General features: G+C 35.2%; 1 protein-coding gene across 1 annotated transcript in view; it reads right to left on the bottom strand.

Annotated features, from left to right (window-relative positions):
• Positions 1–12,163: 12,163 nt before the first annotated feature.
• The window catches only part of LOC150089542 (uncharacterized), a 69,964-nt gene continuing 54,418 nt past the window's right edge, over positions 12,164–27,709 (bottom strand). The window contains exons 2-3 of the mRNA XM_090390021.1: positions 24,862–25,014; positions 12,164–14,810 (exon numbers count right to left, since the gene is read on the bottom strand). Coding sequence (XP_090246147.1) covers positions 12,624–14,810; positions 24,862–25,014 — 2,340 coding nt within the window. The 3' untranslated portion in view covers positions 12,164–12,623. The remainder of the gene's footprint in view (positions 14,811–24,861; positions 25,015–27,709) is intronic.

Raw genomic sequence — 27,709 nt, 5'->3', positions numbered from 1 at the left:
CAACCTTTGTATCATCTGCAAACCTTGACGGTGCCTCTAGAACCAGGTGGGAAGGAGCAGCAGTGCGTAGCACATACACTTCTTGATTAGACCGGGGTTCGAGCCCGTCACCACCAAATACGGCAGATGCGGAAAGGTCAGGGAATGACCACTGCATATTCCCGGAGCAATATGGCCTTAGTTGCTAATGCTCCTAAAAACCAAACAACAAACCTTGACATTAAACTTGATATACCTTCATTAATAAATACAGTAATACCCCGACTTACGCGAACTCGGAGTTACGCGGTTCTTGATTTTTTCGTTTGGCAACGCTGCCGCCCACTATATTCAAGGTCGTTTTTCATATGTTATCGATATACGGTGCGACGGCGGAGAATGAGAGCGAAAGATGAACAAAATTCAACTTTGGTGCTTTTATGTTTTTTATATTAGTGAAGAGGAAACACATTTCACCATAATAACGTAAAAACCAACACAATTCCAGATCGGTATAATCGCAAATGCAATTAGATCGAGTTTACTACCAGTTTATAACAGATTTCACTAGCAGAAACGCAACTGGATTTTTATTGTTTTATGGTAGTAACCCCTAGAAATGTGAGGTGTTAATAGTGTATCTCTGCCTTTATGGTGTTGTTTATTCAGTTGCTACATGCGCGCAGCTTCGTTTATACGTATCAAGCGTGCCTCCTCGTTTTGTAATTGTGCTTTATTCCCTAAAAATGAGTAAAATACTTAATTAAAAGGTGTGAAAAGGAAGCGTCCTGGTGAAGACACTGCAGATTCAGAGAGAAAAAGAAAAGCAATTATCGATAAACAGAGGCGGACTGGATCAAAAATTCTTACCCGGGAAAATTTATAGTGGCCTCATGCTATGGTTTATGGCCAAAATCACACTGGCCCACCGGGGTTTCCCCGGTCAGGCTTATGGCCAGTCCACCTCTGTCGATAGAGAAAAAATATGAAATTGTGAAACGCTTTGAGCGAAATGAAAGACCATGTGATATTGCACGTGCTACAGGCCTAAATGAAGCAACGGCGAAAAGCACATGACAATTGTAAACTTGACAGGTTGAAAATTGAAAAGGGCTTAAAAATTTTAGAAAACATAGACTCCAACGAAGAACGCGTTATAGCTACAAAGCAAGGAATAAAAAAAATTATTAGCTTGCTACGAAGAAATTCTGCGTGAAAAAAAGAAGGCGCTGTGTCGTCAGACGAATTTGTTAGATTTTATGAAGCCATCGACATCGAAATAACTTTTTTATGTAAGTCATTTGTTTTTTTAATACATATTTTGTATTAATATGTATAAAGAACTGCAATTTTATTAATATTTTTCTTCTAAACTAGTGTTTTTGTTAGTCCTTGGTCCCAATTAAGCAAAATTTATATGTATTTATATGCAAAGTTGTACCCCGACTTACGCGATTTTCGTCGGACCCACCTATCGCGTAACTTCGGGGTATTACTGTATTGAAAACAACAATGGGCCCAGCACTGAATGCTGGGGAACTCCACTGTTAACATTAGTCCATGAAGAGCAGTGCTCATTGATAACCACTCTGTCATCTTCCACTTAACCCTTTACCACAGTAGTACAGGTAAAAAAAAGTAAAGTGCAGCCATTATCAACCCACTGCAGGATGGAAGCCTCCTCAACAATTCATGCTGAGGGAAATGGACCATAATCTACCATGCTGGTCCAGTGCGGGTTGGCAGATCAACCATATTCAGCAGTCAGGGGCTTGAACCCCGGTCTACTCAAAGAGCGTGTGCTACTGCACTCTCGCTCCTGACCACTGGTTACCACAGCAGTAACTTGCGCTTAATGCTACATTGCTCCAGCTTATACAGCACCTTTATGGCGTCTCCGTAGCCAGGTGGGAAGGAGCAGCAGTGCGTAGCACACGCTTCTTGATTAGACCGGGGTTCGAGCCCGTCACCACCAAATACGGAGGATGCGGAAAGGTCAGGAAATGACCACTGCATCTCCCGGAGCAATATGGCCGTAGTTGCTAATGCTCCTAAAAAACAAATAAATAACAAATACAGCACCTTTATGAATTGGGGATACATTCGCATGTCTCCAGTCCACAGAATGCTCTTCCAAGAATGCTCATAATTATGGCTAAAGGCTTGTTTTTCTGCCTGTCTTAATATGATTGGATAGATCCCATCAACCACAGGTGCCGTTTTTATGTTCAGTTTCAACAATTCTCCTCAGTTATCAAAGTCATTTAGCTCCCCATTGGAGTTGGATAAACTTCTAGCATCCCTTCCCTTAAAGAACTCCTCGTGTGAATTTAGATGCAAAATACCTATTCAATTTGTCAGCAACCTGATCATCAACAGTTAACTCATTGCCATCAAGTGGTTCCAATGTGATTCAATCCCTTCATTCTACTTCTAATTTAAGCATAAAAGTCTCTGCTGCTTTTCTTTGCATTCCTTGCCAGAGACTTCTCAGAATATGTCTTATCAGCATCAGTGCTGAAATAGAATTTCCAAGCTTTAAAATAGCTTTTCCTTATTAGCATTTAGTATTAGCTGTATGGTTCAAGGAAACCTGGGCTTTCACTTCACCCACCAAAAAAATAAAAATAATAAACCACTTATTTGACTCTCTCTCTCTCTCTTTCTTCCCCCCCCCCCCACCATATAGATAGCTATCAAGCTTAGCCTTGAATTTCCCCAAGATAACTGCCTCAATCACCCATGGAGGAAACTTATTCCAATAATTAATAACTTCCCTTGCTAAAAGAAAACTTCCTGCAATTCTATGTAAACTCCCATCACATAATTTGAATTTATGGACTCAAGTCCTAGCCTAACAGGTTACATATAACACAATCTGATTTGCTCTTTTCTTCTTAGTGTTCATGTACAATAAGTCTTGGCTCTTTTATCCCATGATTTCTCATGAACTGACTTTGCCAGCTGAACTTTGTCTGTGGTACTGCTACAGATCAACTTGCAGCTGTTATAGACTTCAGTACTTTTTATCGCTGTGACTTTTCCATGCCATCTTTTTCTGCTCTGTTAATCTGGATAGTTCATTATTCGTCCATCTGAAAAATCCTTCTTTTGCTATATTTTTTTAATGGTACATTAGACTTTGACAAGACCTTAACAAGTACAGATCAATGCTGAAAAAAAGCCGTGAGGTGGGTTGAATTTGAAAGTGTTTGCAATTCTGCCCAGAGACGATAGGAGGGAGTATATGATGACAGCCTTGTTGATCAGTTCAGCACTGGAGAGATTGTGCAAGGCTCAAGGGGTAGAATTTTTCTCAACCTGGTCTGTGCTTTTTTTTTTTTTTTTGTTTGTTTATGAAAACCCCAAACACGAAAGGTATCAACAAAACCTATAGTACTTAGTACCATGCACAGGTTGAAGGAGAAGTATGTGGGGGGGGGGATTCCATAAACTTTGCTCTAGAGACTAAACATGGGTTTCACCACTTCTAGCCTCCAATAAGCAAAGTGGTGGTATTTCACCAGTTGATGAAAGTCATCTACCACCTACAAACAGGAGAGATTGCTTCTACAGGGATGGGATACACTTAAATAGAAAGGGTGCATGAATATTTGCCGATTCTATTGAGGCAGTGTTAGGTGGATCGGAAAACTGCTAGCTTGGGGGGATACAAGGACTAATAGATTAACAGTAGCCACTGGCAGAGGTTAAAGTGATTCTTGCACTGCTTCTATTGGAATGAGCAGCAGCCTGGAAAACAAGGTGCAGGGGATTCCAGAGACTGCTGGGAATCAATGCAGAACAAGTAAATACATGGGCTGTGTTAGGGTAGCTAACAATAGGAACAGGTGCATGTATACTTGTGTGTACACCAATGCTAGGAGTTTGGTAAATAAATTTTATGAACTTGAGGTATTGGTCAAAACATCAAAGGCAGATATTGTTGGGATATCAGAGACGTGGTATCACACAGATATAAGGAATCCAGAACTGGAATTTGGGGAGTACAATGTGTACAGGAAGGAGGGGTTATGCTATTAGTTAAGAAACAAAATCCAAGGAAGTACAATCAGTTGACATGGCTGGACAGTGCAGTGTTGTCAGTTTGGTGTGACATAAGCATTGGGAGATCAAATCACAACTCTGATGAGTATAATAAACATGCACAGAGAAACAGAGTGGGCCAGTAAATCAGTGTCTTATAATTGGGGATTTTAATTTCCCAGATATTGACTGGAATTTGTGGGTTGGTCACTCACACACTAGCAAGGCTTTTGTGGATTTATTGGATGATTGTTTTCTGATCTGATTTTCAGTAGTGATTCTTCAGTAGTGATTAAGAATCTGCAGATAAAGGAACCACTAGATGGCAGTGATCACAGTGGGCTGAAGTGGAATTTACTCAGAGATAACTACCATCAGGGGTAAAGGCAAGTGTTTTTACTTTCGTAAAGGTGACTACTCTGGTCTGAGATAGTATTTAAATTCTATAGGATGGACTAACTGATGTTAACAGCAGAAAATTCAAAATGGGAAGCATTCAAAGAATTAATCTTGGAAACTACTAGGCTTTTCATACCAACTAAGAAATATTGTTCAAGGTTTAGGCCTAAATGGATTAGAAGAAGGAGACATGTGACAGAAGAAAAATGCATGGGATACATATAAATTAACAGGTGACACAGAAGCCTATGATAGATATAAGCTGGTCTGTAACCCAGTCACAAAGGAGGTTAGGCAGATCACAACAAACCTTTGGCAAAGGATGCAAAGAAAAACAGCAAAAAGTTCTTTACTTATGTAAACTCCAGAAGAAAGAAGGAAGGGGATGAATCAGATTGGTCTACTTGTATCAATGGTTCCACCGTTGATGATCCTACTCAGGTAGCTAACAAACTAAAGTACTTTGCATCTACATTCACACATGAAGAGTTATTTAGGGAGAGGAATGCCAGAGGTGAATTAAACTCTGGCAGTGAGCTAGATCTTGTAATAATTGAGAGCAAAGTGGAGGAGAAATTGTTGAAGAGATATAAGAAAGGCACCTTGGATGGATGGGATGTATCTAGTTATATTAAAGGAGGCAACAAAGGAAATAACCAAATCATTAGCCATAATTATGAGAGCTTCCTTGGAATCAGGGGAGGTACCCATGGACTGGAAATGTGCAAATGTGATCCCAATACACAAAGGAAGATCAAAGGGAGACAGGTAATTACAGACTTGTTAGTTTAACTTCTGTTCCCTGGAAATGAATGGAGACACTAGTTAAAGAAGCACTGCAGGATCATCTAGAGAAGACTTCAGTTATAGCTCAGACACAGCATGGGTTTGTTAAGGGGAAGTCTTGTCTGACCAATTTGAATGGATATTATAATGTGCTCACAAAGAAACTGGATGCAAAGAATAATTTTGATGTCATGTATTTGGATCTTAGAAAGTTGTTTGATACTGTTGTACATGTAAAACTGCTGTAGAAATTGGAGCAGTGTGGCATTGGAGGCAAATTGCTACTAAAGCTATAAAGGAATGGTTGAGTGGGAGAAGACAGAGAGTGGTAATCAATGGACACTGCTCTTCGTGGATTAATGTTATTAGTGGAGTCCCTCAGGGTTCAGTGTCAGGTCCATTGTTGTTTTCTGTATTTATTAATGATATTGATGATGGTATGTCAGGGTTAATGTCCAATTTTGCAGACAGTACGAAGGTTGGCAGGGTTGTTAATGACACTAACGTCATTACACTGCCTGTATATAGATATATACGTACACATCATATTTGGCATATATTTTAAAACTATAATTCTAATAAATTTATTTTTTAATTATCAGTAAATATTTTAATATTTGTTTTTTCAAGTCTTAAAAAACCAGAAGATATATGCTATTCACCTAAAAAAAAATTGAGGGTGTACATCCTCCACTACAGCCCTGGTTATACTATATTCACATTCTGTGAGATATCTTCTCAAGCTGATAGACACCATTTAGCACCTAAGTTGTGTAATCTCCTTTTTCCTGTAATTGAGACCCATTCCCTTGCCTTTAAAAACTGTTACCTTTCTTCCCTCATTGTCCAACTTAAAATTTTGTGATCACTTCCTGCTACTAAAATAGAATGTCTATGCTGTTACTATAATGTTGATTTGTGTGCATTGTTACAGTTAAATTTCACTGTAACTGCTTAGATCTTGGTCCTTTGAAATATGAAAAGTAAGTGCAGCACTAACAATTTATGCCTCGACATGTTAGGCAATTGTCTAGGTTCCGTAATTCTGCAGGGTCCATAAGTTTCTGACTCACAGTATAGTGCATTAATTAGATTAACTTTTGGGTAAAAAAAAAATAAAAACTTTCTTAGATGAAACTGTTTCTAGCATCATTATTTAAATATATGTTTTTTGGGGAACCTGTGTGCAGATATTTATTCTGGAGTCCACAAATTTATAAACACGCCCCTATTAATGATAATCTGAAAACTAGAGATAGTCAGTAATAAGCAAGCTAGAAAAGGGATATTAACAAGAAAATTCTTATGAAAGGATATGAAGTTGTTATTAAGACACTAAATGAAGAAATCAAATCTGCTATTACCTCTGATAATAAAGATATATACTATGCCTAATAAAGAATATGCTATGCAAACCACACTTGAAAACAGTTTTTCTTGCCAACACCAAAGCTCGCAAAAATTGTAAAGTATCAGTCAAAACTAGATTTTGAACAGGCTAAGAATGGAAAATTTGCTTCTTGTCCTGACAGTAGTCGAGCATTCTAGTCTCTTGTCAAAGCTGTTGTCCACAAATTTTGTCCCTCTATACTGCCACCATCTGTTGAAACCTGTTATATTGCTTCCTCAGCTAGCCAGGAAGGAAGGAGCAGGTGGGAAGGAGCAGCAGTGCGTAGCACACACTTCTTGATTAGACCGGGGTTCGAGCCCGTCACCACCAAATACGGAGGATGCGGAAAGGTCAGGGAATGACCACCGCATATCCCAGAGCAATATGGCCTTAGTTGCTAATGCTCCTAAAAACCAAATAAACAAAACAAGCTTCCTCAGCTAAAGGCAAAGCAGACTTACTAGCATCCTCCCCACCCAACTTTTGAATTAACGATCTTGGTAAACCACCACCTACAATTTGCAGTACACTTCACTCAATGTTTCCATCAAAAAAATGGCAAAAGAATTTTTAACAATCATCTTGATGCCAAGAAAGCTCCAAATCCTGATGGCATTATTCCACTTGTTCTCAAAATCTACACTCCTGAGCTTCCTCCTATTCTGTTGCCCTTTTACACTTTCATATTTCATTGGTGTTTTCCCCCCTCTGCTTGGAAATTTGCTTGTATCCAGCCAGTTTTAAAAAGGATGACAAATCCCATCCATCCAATTATCATTTCATTGCACTTAACTTTATTTGTTCCAAAGTAATGGAGAAATCCATTAATTTCTGACTCCTAAAATATCTCAAACCTTTTTATCTGATCAGTGATTGTCAGTATCAACCCACTGGTGATATGCTGGCTTATGTTACCTGTCACTGGAAAAATTTGGCAAAACTCAAGCAGTTGCCCTTGACATTTCTTTTGATTGCATTTGACATAAAGGTTTTTTAAACAAGTTTCCATCTTCCATTTTTTTTCTTTTCTCCCCCCCCATCATGGATTGCCAGCTTTTTTTTTTTGCAATTGTATATTCAGTTTTATCTCTGACCACTTTGTGGGTTGATGGTAGATTGGCTCTCTCTTTTCTGACTTTTCTCCACTAATGCTGTTGTTACACAAGGTTCAGTTTTTTTTTCTCCTGCTCTTTTATATTTAACCTTCCACTGACTGAAAATCCTGTCCATAGTTTTGCTGATGATAGCACATTGCATTCCACCTTCCAGTATGAGAAACTTTTCCCCACACAAACAGTTTTAACTTCTTAAGTATCCACCTACAATTTTCTAAATGTTAATCTCCTGGTAATTCTGTAGTGGGGTAAAGATAACCTAGTTACTTTCAATCCCTTTAAAATTCAGTCTTGTCTTATATTGCAAAAAAAAAGAAGCTATTGCTCCTATGCTTATCTTTGATGAAAATCAGATTTCTAGACAAGCTCACATATACCTCTATTTGTGATTACCCTGACTTTTAATCTCTTTTAACAGATTCACATCACAGATATTGCTTACTGTGTACAATTTTCTCTTTTACTCTTGGCATTACTTTTTCTTCTAAACTATGTGTACAAATATCAAATGCATGCTACCATGGAACACTGTTCCCACATTTACTGTCTAACTTCACACTTACAGAACCAACCTTCCTTCATGTGTATTTCCTGAAAATTACAATCCACAGAAATTCATGTGTAATGTCAACAAGTATTTTTTTCTTCTCAACCTTCACACACATTACTAAATACTATAGGTTTTAATATCTTTTGTGCTTGGGTTTTTTGTTAAAAAAAAATCTTGAATTAAAAGATGGCATTCATGTTTGCAACTTCGTGCTTCTTAATTCTAGAATGTATTTTTGTATAAAACAAAATAAACAGTATTATAAACATAAGCAATTTTTGGCTTGTGGTTACAAGGTAATTCAGTGGTTTATGGTGGTATGCTTTACAAATATCATATTAAAATACCCAACTCTCCCAGAAAATTGGGGCCACTTTTTATTGTTGCAGTTTTTTGCCCTGGTATACCTTTGCAACTTAAAAATATTACTTTTATTTTAAAAAAAAATCAATAAATATTTGTTAAAGTAATTTTGTAAAGCATAATTATAGTTTGCCACTACAAAAACTGAAAAATATTCCCCTAAAAATTTGGAATGGGTGAATATTGAGTAATCCATTGAGGTATCCATTGAGTAATATTCCCACCCCATTACAGGATGCAAAGGTACAATAGTGACATTTGTTGGGTTAAAGTAGTTTACTAGAATTTTTATCAGTAGCCAAATATTGTGTCCATTCACAATTAATGCAGTATGTATTAAAATTACTTGTATATGAATGTTAATGTTTATCATGGCTGAAACAGTTTTTAATTTTAAAACATATAGTCTTAAAAATTCTTTACAGTTTGTGTTAATTTCCTTTCATTTTCACCCATTTTATTTTCCTAAGATTTGGCCAGAAAGTCAGATATATATATTTTTTTAATATAACAAGACAGCTGCTATTAAAGAAATTTTGTTCTTTATTATCCAATATAGTGAATCAAGAATAAAACTTTGCAGTGCCCTGTTTTAAACCATTTCTTGCATTTTATTTCCTCCCAAGAAAACTACTGAACAGCGCACACTAATGTGATTGCTGCCATATATATTACATGCCAGCTCAATAGTTAAAATATATTTTATAAATATTTAATTTTTTGACCCTAACATATATAAATCATATATGAAAGACAGGGTTAAACATACCTTGTAATTTGAAACAGAATTAGATTGCTACTGATTTTTGCATTAATAATATGCTATGTAAAAATTGCAACTTTTATGCGAGATAAATGTTAATAATCTTATTAACATTTATTTGCTCTTAGTTTTGTTTATAAGATAACAGTGATATATTTCTGCAAAGAAGACTCTCCTAAATTAAATATAGGAATGAAGCTATTATTAGTACACACTGTTCCCCTAGAAAAAACTTGAAATAATGGCACGTGAACTACATAACAGATTGTAACAATTTAATGGTTAAAAATAAAATAATGGTAAAACCAGTACTCTGAACTTTAAAAGCTTCATATGGAAATGTTTAATTTTTAATAACAATTGTGCTCAACAGGAAAGTTTGTACATACAGATAATAAAAATATCATTTGGTTTGGTGGGGGGGGGGGGGGGAGTCTGAAGCATAAACCAGTTTATAGCTATTGGTTATATCCATATTTTCTTCAAAAAATAGTGGATTCATATTTTTTTTTTTTTTTTTTTTTTTGTTTTTTTAAATATGCAATATATACTCAAATGGACATCATAAATGTTGAGTAATAATAATATGACTAGCAAGAATATTTACTTAAATCCAGTCACATCTCTAATAAATAAGCAGGAGATTTGCACCTTGAAGTGAAAAAGATAAGGAAAAAAAAAAAAAAAAATGGTGAAATCAAAGGAATGTAATATTATTTGTCATGAGCCTGAATTAAACAATGCTAAACAATGTACAGTTCAGTATAATCACATCTATCCATTTTGGAAAGTTTTTTTTTTTTTCCCCCCTTCAAAGTTTTCTTTCAGGCAGCTTAGAGGTTAGACATTGCATATAAATAAAATATGGAAGATGTATAGCTGTATGTAATGTAAAGCATTAAGGTGGAAAACAATTTAGATAGGAAAACACCTGGTTTGAAAGACCCGTCAGCAAAAATCACCATACGGCTGATAGAAAGTTAGATTTATGTTTGAATCATTATACAGTTGCTGGCCACTTATGTTAGGATCATGGAAGTTTAGGCTATATATAACAATTGTGTAAAGTGAAGGTTTCCTGCACACATCAGACATACATTACATGGTGTCTGCAAGGCCATATGGCCCAACTAGTGTTTGAAATCAGTTCTTGTTATTGTTGTTATTTGGTTTTTAGGAGCATTAGCAACTAAGGCCATATTGCTCCGGGATATGCGGTGGTCATTCCCTGACCTTTCCGCGTCCTTCGTATTTGGTGGTGACGGGCTCGAACCCCGGTCTAATCAAGAAGCGTGTGCTACGCACTGCTGCTCCTTCCCACCTGGCTACGGAGGCGCCTTGAAATCAGTTCACCAACAATGATAAATACATGGATCTCACAGAAACAAGTGGTGGTTGGTGCACAATTTAACAGGTACTGCAATAGATGATGCCTTGCCTGTGTTGAATGTTCAAAGGCTAGTGTTGTTTGATTCTTTAACAAATGCAAATATGGCCATAAATGTAAGATGATGAAGCAAGATGCCATACATCTGAACAAATTAACCTCCGAATTTAAAGTGAGAACATCATAAGGCATCAGTACTTGCAACATGCAAAGAACGCATTATGGAAGTAGAAGACCACAGAATCCACTAATTTCAGACACAAATTGGAAAATACTACTTTGAATACTTAGTGCCAAAAATGCAAATGAACCAAGTGCATATATGAAGGAAATCACATGAGGCACTGGATCCATGATGTTGTATATATTGCCAGTATACAACATGGTTCTAGTTTTCATGACATAATGGTTACCTAATCCCACTACGATGCACAGTGAATGCTAGAACATATCTGAATACAGTCACAGATCAGGTACAGCCAGAAATGGTGCATGTTTACACATATAGATGGTACTTTCAAGGTGACAGTGGAACCATATGAAACTGTTCTTTTCACATGTTTGCATGTGAAAAGAGTGGTTTGATCAATATGAGGCTGACTTCAAGCATTTGCCTTGACTCACCCAATCTTCAGACCTCAATCCAATTGAGCATCTGTGGGATTCCATGCATAATGCTGAATTTTTTGTGCACTTAATTTTATAGACTTGAAAATGGAAATGTTGATCAAAAAAACATTTTTAAATTTTTCATTTAAATCCTTTTTTTGGGGGTTGGGGGGGACTGCAAGTCCGTCTCTGGGACTCTGTGCCACCAGTATTATTACACACTTAGTTGTGCTATTGCTACCAGGCTAGCAAAATAAAAACTGCATACGTTATAGTTTCCATTATGTTAACCGATGGTGATTCTTTCTTTGAACTTAATTTTATCTATCATGCCTATATAAATTGTTTTCATGTTATATAACTTAGAAACTTATATTGTTTTCCTTGTATTAATATATTATCCTGGGCCATTTGTAGACAAATGTGAAAACATAATGCAGCAAATATAAATCTTTCAGAAATGAACAGATGCAGTTATATTAAATTGCATATTGTTTATTAATTCTAGTCCTTCACAAGATATTAAATAATGCGTAAAAGATAATGGCACTGTGATTTCACCATTTTAGTTTTCATAGGAGGATCTCAATAACAAGATTGTTTATTAGATATATATATATTAGAATCGAGAGTAAATATTACTGTTGGTCATCTATCATTGCATCAAACCTCTGTGATCCACATTTCAATGTGTATAATCAGCTGCCAATGTCTACTGCTTTGCAATAGCATTAGTGTGAGTTTTAAAAGTAATCTTAAACTTAACTATACACAGTATGTTTCAAAATTATACACATACACAAAAAAAAAATTCTACATACCAAAACAAGTAAAGTTTTAGCCACATCTCCACTTTGAAACAGTTAAAAAGCTAAGGAATTTTAAAAAATAGCTATGGTATTAATGGGGAAGGGGGCAGATGCATACCTAGTATGAATAAACACTTTATATTACTTAAAACTCCAAGGCCATTTATTAAAATTCAAACAGCCCAGCGCTGTAACTCTCAGAAGTGGATGTGTCAAAAACAAGTGCAAAAAAGTTGCACTTGTTTTAGCATGTAGAACTCTCCCTATACTTTTGTTGGTGTAATTTAGAAGCATCCTCTATGTGTATATATATCTTTATACAGAATTTAGTTCCCTTTATAATAGGTCTCCATTATACTTCCTTTAGGCACTGTTATTTAACTGTTAGAAGGAATTTAAAGAATAAATATTAAAAAGTTTCACTTGTTAAACCAGTGCCTCATCACTGTTTCCAGCAGAAGCAGTTAACCTATCCAGGAAGTTTTGAATTTGACGATGGAGTTTACTGTAATCAATAGCTGAAGACTTTTCTGTTTTATTAAGAGATGCTTGTGAAATAGACTTCAGTTTCTGTTGATAAAGTTTATCTGCAGGATGTTTTTCTACTTTTTTAGTCAAGTCATTAATTGATCCACTGAATGTAGATTTTAGCTTAATATCTGTAGGACAGTTCATCCTATGGCTACCAGTTGTACTTCCATTGTGACTGCTAAAGTCAGGATTTACTTTTATGCAGCTTATTTGGTTATCACGAGACAGGGATATCCCACAAGTTAAATCTGTATTAATATTAACTGGGAAAATTTCTTTACTATTATGAGATAGTTCATGTGAAGAACTCCTTGAGATAGTGTGATGTGAACTAGAGGGCAAACATATACTTTTATGTGAAAAGACACAGGAGGAAGATGTGATAGGAATAACTGGGGTGCTACAAGAATTTGGAGTTTCCACAAGTGGTGGTGGTGGTATAAAGACATTTCCAGAGCACTGATTTTTACTTTGAGATAAAGAAGTTGAGGGTATTCCAGGTTCATTGCATTCAGCATGCATAGCTGGATCAAGAAGACATTCTTCTGTATTTGCAGAGACAGCATTATGATTATTTGATGTTATACCAAGAAAACTATCAGACGATGATTTAAAATAGTTGCACGTGTGGGCCAGTCTTCCTTCAGTAGGTACTATTTTTACAGGTGTATTATTATTACCACTACACTGTTTCTTCATCTCAGACTGAAAAGTGGATGGCATAAGCTTAACAGTAGTATCTTTATTTTCTGATAGTGTCCTGTATGCAAGTTTTTCACCAAGCTGCCAGTTCAACTCTCGATTTTCAAGAGTTACAGTTCTGAGGACTCGCTCCAACATTCGAATTTTACTCCTGCTAGCAGATAATTCTAGAATGTATTCTTCTAGTTTCATTTTTGCTTCTTGTGATTCTTGAGCTAACATTTTAATCTGATTTTTCATTGTAGCTTTATGTTTAGTCCACTCATCTTCCTTAGCATCCAAAAGTTGTTCAGAATGTGCAATTCTAGTTTTTAAAGCTTCATTTTCCATTAGAAATACCAACAAATTTCTTTGCAGATCAAGCACCTTAGTTTCCTTTAATATAGCTGCCACTTTGGTTCGACTGTCTTCACTACTAAGTAGTTCAGTTTTAAGAGGTTTTTTTTCAAACTGCTGTTTAGGAACTGAATAGTGATTTTGATTACTCTGATTAGATTTAAATATAGGTTTATCTTGTGCATTCTGAATCTGCATTTCAAATTGATGCTTCTGCACTAAAAGAGAATCCAATTTTTGCTGAAGGTTATGATTATAAGCTTCCAACCTTTGTACTGAAATTTCCATTTCTCGATAATGTTTTTTTAGTCTCTCTTTTTCTTTGTGCATTTTGTCTAGATTCAGCTGAAGTTTTTCATTTTCGATAAATAATATACCTAATTCCTGATTAACTTTCATACTGGAATCATCTGTAGATTCTATATTTGTTATGTATGTTTCTAATTGATCTAAACGCTTCTGCATAGAATGGCCTTTTTCCCCAATTTCTTGAAGCAGTGCAAGTAACTCATCTTCACTTTCAGATTTCCTAAGAGTCCTGGAATGTTCATTTTCTGAATTTACAGATGGACTGTTATCTCTACAATCAGAATCCAGCCCACTATCCTGCTTATCACTGTCTAAATGGACACCATCAATGTCCCTTTTCTTTGGCAATGATGCAATATTTACATTTGAATTGTTGTCTACATTGTGCTTTATGGGGGTATGCATTCCACTCACCTTAGTTGTGACCAGAAGTTTTGATTTTTCTTTAAGGTACCTACCTGCTGTTTCCTGAAGGCAGTTCAGTGATTTAGTTTTCCCAAAGTGCACTTGTTTAATAAATTTCAGCCTTGTATTTTCTGCCTTATGTTGGTTAAATACTGGTTTTGCTTTCATTTCTGTTGATTTCAATGTTAAGTGGGGACACGAAATTGATGATGAAATGCATAACTTAGAATTTTCTTCTAGATTTGGACCACTATGTTGCTGTACACTGCTTACTGCTTGGATCATATTTCCTTGAAGTCCTTCCAGCACTCTAATACGATCTTGAAGTTCCTGCAAATAGTTAAAATATATATTTATTTTTACGTATAAAATAAATAAACATAAGAGAAAAATTAGTATAATGACTGTGCTTCAGAAAGAACTTTTAATCCTCCATCCAAACCTCTTAAAATTTTTATTTAAAATAGTTTCATTTAATGTGTTGATAGATTTAAAGGCAATGAAAAACAAAAATTTTTTGAATAGTAATTAGCAAACTGTTTCATTTGTAGTCTAAATGTATGTTTTTTTTTATAGAAAAGGAGATAACCTTACCTTTTTATGTACAAATAGCATTGCTTGTTTAATTTTATCAGTGGTTTAATTTTTAGTATAATGTGTCATTGGTGCACAATATATGTGCACCAATGACACATTATACTGCACATGCAAGTGTGAATGAAGAGAGAATTTGCTGCTGCTGTTTAGAATGGAATGAAGTAAAGAAAAAGCTAGCAAATTGTGTAAAACTAATGGGTTATTATCGAAAAGCAGTTTCGATAATGGAATTTATGCTTCTTCGTGAATTTTAAGAAACTATGAAAAGTAGAAAGATGTAGTTTCTCTCTGCATTTCTCCCCTTCATTGAATTATTCTCTCAATGTTGACATTGATTATGCTTGAAGATAGGAAGCATAAAAACTAGAAATAGAATGTTTTAAAAGAAGCAGAAGTCTCACTCTGCAAATGATAAAAGCTAGTTACATTTCATACAAGTAATCTACGATGGATGGTATAAAAATTTAATGTGACTTTAATTGCATAAAGCAAATGTGGTTTCTTTATAAATGTTTTTAGATGTTAAAAAAAAAAAAAAGTTCTTACCTTCAGAGCGTGCATTAGCTTTAAGCATAGATAAATGTGGCTACTTAGTCATTAACTGCATTATTATTATTAGCCATATCATGCAAGGAAACCTGAAGCTTGTGCTGCACCAGCCAAAAAAAAATTTTTGAGTTACCCAGAAAAACATACAGAGAGAGAAAACAAGAGTCAGAGGTAAAAAGGGAATCACCAAGAAAGAGAAGAATGATGATATCCAGCTCAGGACCCTGGGGGTATACTCATATTAGCAGAAGAACATTGTAATTGTTGCATACTGAAAGGAATTCCAGGTGTTGTGTTTTTTCCTTAAAGTGCCTTACATTGAAATTTAGTCATCAAACAACAGAAATGGAAATTCTCTTTTTAAATACTCCCTTCTGTTAGGTGCAGTAGTTAGAAACCTGTGTATTATAAGGTATTGTCATTTATTTTTATTTATTTTATTTGTTTGCATCTCAAATGGCATTCTTTGAAAGGTACACACAGACATCGGTAACAACCCTTTGCCTTTTATCTAAGCTAAATCTAGCTAATTTTACCCAATATCTGTGACTCATCTCACCACCAATTTGTCTTATAATTGCAATCTGCAAATTAGGTGTTCACTAGTTTTTCTGCCTTCATAAATCAGCTGTTCTGAAACATGTTGCTTGTTTCAGCTCTGCAACAGTTGAATAGTGAGTGAATAACTGATATTGCATTTTTTTCCCAGATGTCCATAATCCCTGAGAATGATCACAAGTACATTACCAGGACAGCATGTGACAATGACTTGAAAATCCTTCCATCCTGCCCCCCCCCATCGAAAATTGTTTAGGGTGTTAAATTTAAAATGAGAATTTTCACATTGATCCACTAGATATGAATGGAGTAACTGTTGATGATTCTGCTCAGGTTGCTGACAAACTGAATGGGTATTGTGATCTACATTTACATATGAGAAATTGTTTAGGATAGGGATGCCAGAAGTGAGTCATTCTGGTGGGGAGCTGAATTATTTTTAACATTAGTAGAGGTATATGATGCAAGAAAGCAAGCTTATACTTCACCCAAAAAATCAGCATCAGCAAAAAAAAAAAAAAAAAAAAAAAAACTGCTCCCATTTCACCCCTCTGTTCATTCCAAATACCTATCCAGCTCAACCTTAAATTTATTTAAGCTATCAACTTCCACAATGACAGATGTAAGCTTGTTCCAGCAATTAACCACCCGCTGGCTAAAGGCAAATTTCTGCACATCTATTCTAAAACTGTCTTTCCTCAATTTTTGAATTTATGCCCTCTCAGGTGATTATTCTGAGCAAGAAGAATCCCATCAGCACTGAGCATGCTCAAACCATTCAAGGCTTTATACACCTCAATCAGATCACCTCGCACATGCCTAGTCTCCAGACACTGTAATCTGCAAAACTTAAGCCTTTCTTCGTAAGAGCAACCCTTTGTTCCATTCACTAATCTTGTCTTTCTCTGTACTCATTCCAACAGCTCTACATCCTTAAAATGAGGCCTCCAGACCTGTATATCATTGACAAGACACCATGAGCTACTCTTGCAGACCATCTGCACTGCTCAGAAAACTTCATATCTGCCTGCACAATACCCTCAGGTCCTTTTCATTCTCTACCACTGTCAGTGTAGTACCACAGAGGTGATACGTTACTTCTTTTGTGATAACTAAGAGAAGAAGTTGTTATGTTAAACATAAAAAGGCAGCTGAGGTGGATGGGATCTATCCAGTTATATTAAAGGAGACAGCAAAAGAGGTAATCATATCTTTAGCCATGATTATGAGAGGTGCCTATGGACTGGAGATGTGCAAATGTTTCACAAAAGCAGACATGAGTAGTTAGCTTGACTTCAGTTCCAGGTAAAAAAAATGGAGTCACTAGTTAAAGAAGTAATACAGAACCACCTAGATAGGAATGCAGTTATACTGCAGTCACAGTATTGATTTATTAATTGAAATCTGCTCTGACCAATCTGATTGGACAGTATGACACAGTAACAAAGGAACTGGATAAAAAATATAATATACTTAGATTTTAGTAAAGCTTTTTGATACTGGTGCACATAAAAGACTGCTATACAAATTAGAGCACTGTGGAATTAAGGCCACGTTGCTGCTATGGATAAAAGGATGGTTGAATGGGAAAACACAGAGAGTGGTTATCCATGGGCACTGCAATTCTTGGACTAATGTTATTGGCAGATTCCCCCAGGGTGAGTGATGGGCTCGGCGTTGTTTTTTACATTACGATATTGATGAAAGCGTCATGTTTAATGTTTCGGTTTGCAGGGTAGTTAATCACAATAATCAGGGTATGCTACTGCAAAAATCTAGGCGGATGGGCTGAGAATTGCAATTGAAGTTTAATTTTGACAAATGTAAGGTATGTCATATGGGGATCATTAATCCCAGATTAACTTACCAGTTGTGCAGTACCATACTCAGGGTGGTGGAGAATGAAAAACAATGTGCGGTAACTGTGCAGTCATGTAATAAATAACAAGTTACCATTAGTAATAGTATTCACTATATAGTGCAAGGAAACCACAGGCTTTTGTTGCACTGGCAAAAAAAAAAAAAAAAATAGATACGAAAATAGTGCTTCCTTCCTCACACAGATAACTATCCAGTTGACCTCTGAATTTATTCAAACTGTCAGCCTCACCTACTTGCTGGCTAAAAGAAAACTTCCTACAATCTAATCTAAACCTCCAGCCCTGTAGTTTGAATTTATGACCCAGTTCTGGAATTCTTTATAACAGTGAATTACACCTTACTAATCCCTCTCAGAGCCTAGTTACCAAGGTCTGTAGCCCACATAATCAGAATCTTTTCTCATACGGTTGTCCTTCTGCCAATCTTGCCATTCTAGTTGCCCATCTTTAGACTCTTTCAAGAAGCTCAGTCTTTTTTTTTTTTTCTTTTTTTTCCATACTTGAACACAGCATTCCGAAAGTGGTCTTATAATTGCCTTATATAGTTAGATTATGCCCTCCCTACCCTATCTCTAAAAGAAACAGCCTCTGTAGCCAAGTGATCAAGAGCAGGAGTGCAATAGCAGATGCTCTTTGCCTAGATTACCTTTTTTTTTTTTCTTTTTTTTTTAATCTCTCTGCAGGACACTATGGGCTTTCCTGGCTGCCTGTTTACACTTTTCAGAAAACTTCATATTTGTCCGTATTGTAACTCGCAGTTCAGTTTCCTCCTCCACTGTTTTTAATTCAAACCCACCAAGTGTATAATTTATTTGTGGGTTGCTATTTCCCAAGTGTATATAGGTACAATGTGAACAAGCTACCATAAGTTAAACATTAAAATATTTAAATTATTAAAATTCAAGTCTTTTAATAGAGGCTTCTTCTTCAGTCAAAGAAGACCAGTATTAGGCATTTTGGACCTTGAAACAATGCTAATGCATCATCACAGTAACCAGCTAAAACTGACACAGCACAAGGCAACCATTAATAGACTAAATGTTACTGACAACAGTTTGTGGGAAGCCTTTGAATAAAAATTCTGCAGTCTTTAAAGAGACTGCAGAATTTTTATTCATCATGTAAAAGAATTGATGTGAAAATAACTTCAGTCCAGAGAATGGTGTACACTTGGTGTATCCTACCAGACCCACATAACTCATGAGCCAAGCAGCCCTGAAAAGGAAAAAGTGGGACTTACTGCACACAGATCCTAGCATTTCAAAGTTATTTTCTTAAAAACATTTAATTTTTGGAAGAATATGCATGCAGATGTCAAGATACATTAACAGACAACATACTTCTAAATGTTCTTTGACAAAATGCAAGCTTGCTTTAAAAGGCTCTTGCACTGTAAACATGACAGTGATATGCACAATTATCCATAGGATCAATTCTCCTACTTTACTGATGATGGCATACTATTATGATCAACCATGAGTGTTATGACAATATCACTGTTATCAGCTTCACTGATGAAATTATATTTCATTCAGGTTCAAGGTTAAACTTTTGCCAAAGTTTTCAAACCTTGGAAGAAAGACTAATAACATCATAACCCTGGAGGCTCTCCCTTTGAATACATCATATGACAAAATGTAAAATGTATTATAAACATAGCATCAAGCAAAATAAAATATTTTGTTACTTGATTATAAATAACAAATTACTTGGATCTGCTAAAAGTATTGTGTAACAACTGGCACAGTACTGTATGATAAAGAAGCTTGCAAAAACAGCACATGAAGAGAAATTCCAATTTGACTAACATTTAATGAGCATTGCATACTGATTTATATGAAAGATAAACATATCTGTTACATATATTAGCTAGCATAAGAAAAAAAAAACTCCCTTCATTATTTTGGGAACAAATATTTCCAAAATAATTGTGAATGGGCATTCAGAAGAATGAATAAAACAATGTATTATAAGACTTCTAGCCTTACGAATATATATATATATATATATATATATATATATATATATATATATATATATATAGGTGACCCCCGCTTAACGCTGATAATTTGTTCCGGAAAAACAGAGCGCTAAGTGAATCCACGCTAAGCAAGCGTTGCATTCCCATAAGGTAATATATGTATTTGTGAGTTACGGTCGGTGCCACAGGATATTTCCTAATCAATAATAAACGGTAGTGAAAAGATGCACAAATGTCAGTCAAGACATTTAATATTCAAATATTCTTACATACGTATATAATTATATAGTAACTACTTACATATCAAAATTAAACTTAAAATTCCAATTAAAAGCATGAATTTAATTTATCTAAATTGATTTAATTTAATCATGAAAAATGTGTCGATTTTGGGTTGTACTTTGGCCCTCTTCCTGGTAAACTAAAAGGAGTTTTAATTTTAAATCCCCCGCAGCATTACCACCCAACAATAAAGTCAACCGATCCTTCACCGCTTTGAAACCTGGCATGTTTTTTTTGTTCTTTCAATATGAAGCTTCTTTTAGGCATTCGTTTTCAAGAAAGTCCTGCTTCATCTATGTTAAAAATTTGTTGAGAAGTATAACACGTAATACCCCCTCTTCAATAATTTTAACAAGTTCTTTTTTGAAAGTTTCAGCTCCTTGATCTGTACTTGTGGCTTCTCCCTGGATTTTAAATCTATTCAACCAGCCCTTACTAGTTTTAAATGGTTCCACATTTTTTTTTTTTTTTTAGGTGAGTTTTCTTCAGATCATCATATAGACTAATCTCTCTCTTTTTTTTTTTTTTTTTTATATAATATTTAATTTTACTGAATTCTGCATTGGATATTATCTTCAATAAAATTAGTTAAAGTCTCTCCATTTCAATCCTAATAGCCGGCCTAGCCCTACTTGCTTGCAGTGGAACAGCTGTCTTTCCTGCTGCTAAAATTAATTGTTCTTACAGTTAAACTTGCCAGTCCTAAATTATGGCACACATCTGCTTGTCGTTGACTGGAATCGATTCGATTCAAAATGTCTAATTTAATTTTCAAATTCAGTATTTTTCTTATATTTATAGTCTTACATATTGCGTCCAGATATTGTTGCTTTTTCATTCTTATCCGCCATTATTAACTCTTCAAAAATATAACTGCGTTGGTTGCATTAATTATGATACAATGTTCAAGTAAACTGTCCATTACACTGCTTTTTCATTCTTATCTGCCATTATTAACTCTTCAAAAATATAACTGTGTTGGTTGCATTAATTATGATACAATGTTCAAGTAAACTGTCCATTATGCACGATGTCTAATACTGTACTGAGTGATGATTAGACTTTGGATAAATGCATATAACGTAAATATTACAATACTTAATTCTTTTTTAAAATGTTGATCTCGGAACTACGTAACAAGTCACTCTACTGAAATTAAATTAGCAGGCAAGAAAATTTCACGTCGGCATGGGAAACGTTTGAATGCTATTTTGCTATTCATTTTCAAGCTATCGACTCCATCAAATGAAACGATTTCGTTAAATATGCCAAAAATGCATCTTTAAAAGAGCGTTACAGTCAGATACAGTTTATAATATAAGAACAGCATTATAGCAAATCGGCGTAATAACGAGGACCTGCTGTACATATATTTTTTACATAGGAGTGAAAAGGAAGATTTTATCATCATCAACTGGCCAACAAATTAGAAACCTTTATTCAATAGGGCCACCTTTTTTACCCAAATTAAAGCCTGTACACATCACAGTAGGGATTCTGTGGTAGGACATTTGCCAGCTGCTGCGTCTGTGGTCAATAGAGAACTCCAAACTGCCCTTTCCAGCATATTCCAGACATTCTCAATTGGATTCACATCTGGAGGATTAGTAGACAGGGCAAACAATGGGAATGTTCCCAGAACCATTCGGATACAATTTCTGCACAGTGGATAATTGTGTCATCTTGAAAGAATCCATTGCAATCCAAATAAAAATGAAACATTGCAGGCTGAAGTTCGTCCAATATGACAAAAGTATTCGTTGGAGATAGCATGACTTTTCTAACTGTATCAGTGGATTTAATCATTACCAACTCCAGCCACTCAAGTTGTGGACATGAGGGGAAACTGTATACATAGCTTCATGGGGTTCACTCCACACTTTCACCCTACCATTGGTGCAAAGTGTAAATCAAGACTCATCAGACCACATGATCTTTTTCCACAATCCAGTTAAGGCTGTTGATTTTTTACAGTTCAGTTGGAAATGGGTCTTTCTTTGTCTATACTGAATTTTTCAGTCATTTTGCTAAGCAGTAGACCTTCTCTTCTGCACAATTTACTTTAAATTCCTCTATCTCATTCTTGGAGTATTGATGTTCTGTTGCATTTCATCCTTTTAGAGCTGCATTTTCCTTTTGTCTTCCATTTATATACTTTTGAGATGAGTTATTTTTTGGCATCAATGATTTCCTTTGTGCTCTCAATTGTGACTCCTGATAAATGTGCTCCAACATAACACCTTTCTGAAAATTGGAAAGATCATTTGTCTTACCCATGACTGGATCAACTAAGAAGCCACAGGAAAACGTACAGTATTTATCTGCTACCAAGAAACTTGTGATCATATGTATATATATCAAATTATAAGAAAGGATTCAGTAAACAGCCAAAACAAAGAATGGGAAGCAGCAAATTTAAACTACATGATTGAGTAGTGAATACAACAACTTTCTAGAACCACATTAATTCGCACATCAAGAATGTCCCTTACATTGGGAGCAGCTTAGCAGGGAAAATGAAAGACCAGTCAAAAGGGGAAGAACATTCAAGGAGATGCTTGTTTTGAAAAGACTGTAAACAAAGATATCTGAATGATTGATTGATTAAGAAAAGGCAGCTATTCAAAAGTGACTGTTCACACTGGATTACTGTGTAAGGAGATATTCAAAATAGAAGTATATGCAAATTTCCCCACAAAACTGAAGGTGTGGAAAAGAGTTGGCAGTTTAATTTTTGAAGTGTGAAGATGTAGCTTAAGTGTGCATAGCATGTGTAGGACAGTCTGGCTGGCTGGTCCTGTCTCAAGTAAAGAAAAATAGAAAGGTGGTGTGAATATAAAAACTGAAATGATAATGCAGTTGGTGGGGAGGAAGAAGAGAGGCAATGAAGGCTGGAATCAAGCCATAGAATTCCATTGGTGGATTGTTACCTGTTGCTTATTATGGATCAAGGTAAAAGTGTATTGAGATTGGATGGTTTATCAGATGTCTAGCTCTATTAGTCAGAAGAATTTTATTACTACTAACATAAAAATAAAATGATCTGTAGAAAAGCAGTATTCTTACATCAGCAGGAGAGTCCTTATTATGCAGTGGAAAAAATGTATGCGATGCAATGCAACAGTCGTCGTAACACATGATATATGAATGTATTTGAAAGAGAATATTATGGCAGACTGTATCATTTATTAGTTGCCTGGGTCTTTTGGACTGCTATTAACATGGCAAATATAAGCAAGAGTGTACTCCAGTTTAGTATTATATATGTGAAAGAGAAAGACTTAACAATATAAATTTTTTTTTTTTTTTTTTTGTAGTTGTTGGCGCATCGGCTTCTGTCGCCATAATGCACCTTCCAAGGTTTCTGCAGTACTTTGATCCAAGCTTGAGGCGGGATTCAAACCCGCGACCTTTGGGTTGCCAGGCAGGCACTTTACCCACCCGGCTAGCCCGGTCGGCCAATATAAATGGTAAAGAGTGAAGATAAAATAAATGTAGGTAAAGATAAGTGGAAAGTAAATTTCATTATTGAGTTTGAATATCAGAGATAATTGGGCAGAAAACAATAAATTGAACAACAGATGCATTTCTTGTGAAATAGTATTATCTATAACAGATTTGTGAATAATATGTATGATTTTATGTAGTGTCATAAGAACTTGAAAGAAAGATGAATTGAGAGGGCAATTTATATTGGCAAAACTTTATGAACTGAATTTTAAGTCACAGAAATAGGTTTTTTTTTTTTTTTTTTTTTTTTTCAGAATTATAGGTGTGAAATGGAAATATCATGAAAGCTTGAATGATAGGTATTGATATTATAAGAATACGAGCAGAAAATTATATAGATTTGTTGAATTAAGCATCATTAAGGAGGTAATTTGTATATTTAATTGTTAAGGTAAGAGAGGTGGTCAGGTCTTTGCAATTAATAATTGAAGTTGCATTAGTTTTTGTTTTATTGTACTAGCCTGTCCCAGCCAGCTTTTCTGGCTGGGACAGGCTAGTACAACCCCACCACCTGTTTACAATACTATACAGATAATTATAGACTTACAGCCACTAATTAATACCAACTCCATTATAATACATTGAATCTCTGCAGTTCATGTAATATGAATTTGAAGGCCCTGCCATGAAGAGTAGCTAGTAAGAAATTGTTGCAGTTAGTTTGTGATGTCCAATCTGGGAAAAAGTCTTTAATAAATTAAATATTATCTTGAAAGTTGAATTTCATACCTTGGTGCTGATTAAGGCAAATTTCATTAAATCAAGAAGGAAAATGTTCATTTATTAATGGTTCCCCTTTATGGCTACGTTTAAAAACCTTGTATAATAAATGTTTTGTTATCCTATTTTGAGAGTCAGCCTCAATTGCTTATACAAAATTTTGCCTAATGTACATATTTGCAAAAAAACCAGTTCTTGGATCATGTTCAGAATTATTATGGCAGTCAGCAGCCTTTGAAGGTCAAAAATTGTCACAGAATGATGTAGGACATATAAATTAATAAAATGTTCTCCCCCACAGTACCTGAATAATAACAAGAGACTTTGCATGCTCCCTGATAAGAAAACAGACAGCTGGAGAAACTTCAGATTCTGGCCACAGACTTGAAAGTTTGCTTCTTATATCACCATTTGTTGGTCCACAGTTGCGAGTAGCTTCTGAAGTATGTCCAGACTCCTAAGAGAGGAGAAAATATGCATTGGTTTCTCAAAAGTTCAAAGACCATGCTTATATCAAATTAATGAATTAATATGGATAATTAAAAACTATAATTATCAATCAATGTTCCTATTATTAAAAATGTCTTAGGTAGTTTCTGACACTATTTGCTTCTTGATCATTATTAGTGCATGCCACCAATCATTATGTAGTAAACCTACCAAAGTGACCACTCACAGGACTGCCCAAAAGTGGTTGCTTTAGCCAGCGATCACTATATTCAGGATTTTTAATTTTTATGCAAAAAATTTTACCACTTCTACAAAGCTAAGCAAAAAAGTTATATTCAAATAGTTAATTGCTATATTTTTTCTGGCTTCAGAACAATTTTCTTACATTACAATCCAATTCAAACATAAATTTGCAATATATGTGAAGCTATACTAGAAACAAAAATGTTAACCAGAGTGCTAATATTAGTAGTGTTGCACATGACAACAAAAACAATTAACACATGCTAAAGTTAAACATCAGTTAGTGCCAGCTCTCACAATCAAATGCTATCATTAGTCATAACAAGGACTTACAATTGATAATGACCATCTTAATCTTCTTTGAACTTAATTTTCCAGCCTGAACAGCATTCCAGTCAAAAACACAGGGTTTCTAGGAGATATTCTGAAATAAAAATACTCTGAAGAGCATTCTCCCCCCCCCCATTTCACCCTGCCATTTTTAACAACACTTTTAAAATAAAATCTGTTATTCTACGTTGATAGCAGTCTACTTTGAACTTGTTCAATTTTATTTTTACACTTTTATATGTATTTTTTAAATAAAATCAAAAATAAATACACAGGTAGCATGCTGATATTTTTGATTCCAGGGAAGAGTAACGGATAATTGTTAAATAATATACTTTCCAAATTTTGGGGATCAGGTGATACAATACAGTCCTTTTAAAACACCTGGCCTATATTCTGAAACAAATTTCTGAGGGAGACTATTCCCTTGATTTTCTCCTGTTCATATTATTTGCAATTAATTAGGAGACTGGCATCTCTTCCTAATGATAAATTAGTAAAGAAAAAGTTGTTGGCACAAGTCTCTGTAGGCATGCTACACTCCACTTGCAGCTATCCTTTTTAAACTACAGAGTAGTGTGTACATGATTGTGTGACTGTTGATCACCTGTTTATAACTGTTGATCAACACTAGTCTTGATTTGATTTGGTTTAATTAATTTATCATGCAGTGTAGTATAACTATCAACCTTACAACTATAAGGGTGATAGTACAACTATTAACTTTATCATTATCTGATTCACTGCCAAGAGCAAATTGGCCCTAACACACACATACATACAAAGATCAAAAATATTTAGATAATCTCAGGTAACTGCAAAGATCTTTTAATTCAGAGACCTAATGCATAGTGTCTTGGGGCTATATGACAGCATCACCCCTCTGGCAAAGCTGGTTTGGAGGAAGGTAGTTTTGGCCACAGAATAGGCTGTGGCCACAGATGTTCGGTGGGACAAATTAGACTTCAACAAAAATAGAGGCCAGTTAACATTTTCAACTTCATTGCCCACAAACCAGTCTTGTATGAAATGAAGTGTTTTCATCTGATACTAACAGCATCCATTTTTAGTATTGCCAGAAAACAGCCCTATACCATCTGACTGGAAGCACTATGGGAAATCTGCCCAATTCCTTCTGCCGCCGTTCTAGAGTCTGTGAACTTCGGAATGACACCACACTAAATGCTGCTATTGGACTTGATGTACAGCTGCATTACCATTAAGTTTAAGAGTATGCCTTCTCTGTGGATGGTTCACTTACTGATGGATTACTCTGACCTCTTGTGCTTATATTTTGGATGTTTTTCAAAGGAGGCACAAGTCAGGCACAAACTATCCTGTTTATGGTTTGTTAAACATACAATATGTACTTGTCTAGAACTTTTATTTAAACCAAAAGTATCCTCTACAGTCTTCCATCAAAATGAAGTTTGAGAGGTTTGGACAAGGTCGAAGCTGTGTGCATGGAAAGGTTATTGATGTGGCATTCAGTTGCATTCATAAACTGAAAGTTGTATGTTCCAATCCACAACCCATACTAACTTTTTTAACATACTACTGTAAATGTAGACTAGCATGATTTATAGTGATATATCTAAGATGATATCCATCTACTAACTTCTGGCAAAACACATAACATTTGTGGAGAAATAGCTGAATACTTCTGGTGCAATCATCAGATCAACCAGAACAAAGGGACCTTCCCCAGCAAAAGTCACTTTTATAGTTTATTAACAAATTATAGAAGTAAAAATTTTGTTTTATTATATTTGGCTTGATAAGCAGCTTATCAACAAATAAACTCATTTAGAGTGACATGGAACTGATTCTTCTAATTGCTAGATATTTGTTATATTTCTAAAAGAGCAAGTCATGAAATGAAGCGTGAATGCACAAAATTCATAAAAAAAAAAGACTAACATTCTTTTCAAAATCAACTATGGACCATGTAATAAAGGTAATATCCTGCTAGATTACAAAAAAGGAAAATGCACAAAGTTAGTCTTATAGATAGTTAAAATTCAGGGAAGTGCAGTAGTTTTCTCTCCAAGTCTTGTTATTCTGTAGAGTGATAGAAGCAACTTTGCAGAATTTTCACATTTCTGATGAACTTTAATTAATATGTGTGT

The sequence above is a fragment of the Mastigoproctus giganteus genome, chromosome 2 (genome assembly GCF_048544385.1).
Source record: "Mastigoproctus giganteus isolate SK-2022 chromosome 2, ASM4854438v1, whole genome shotgun sequence".
In the NCBI taxonomy this organism is placed as follows: domain Eukaryota; kingdom Metazoa; phylum Arthropoda; class Arachnida; order Uropygi; family Thelyphonidae; genus Mastigoproctus; species Mastigoproctus giganteus.
This window is presented reverse-complemented; position numbering and strand designations above follow the sequence as displayed.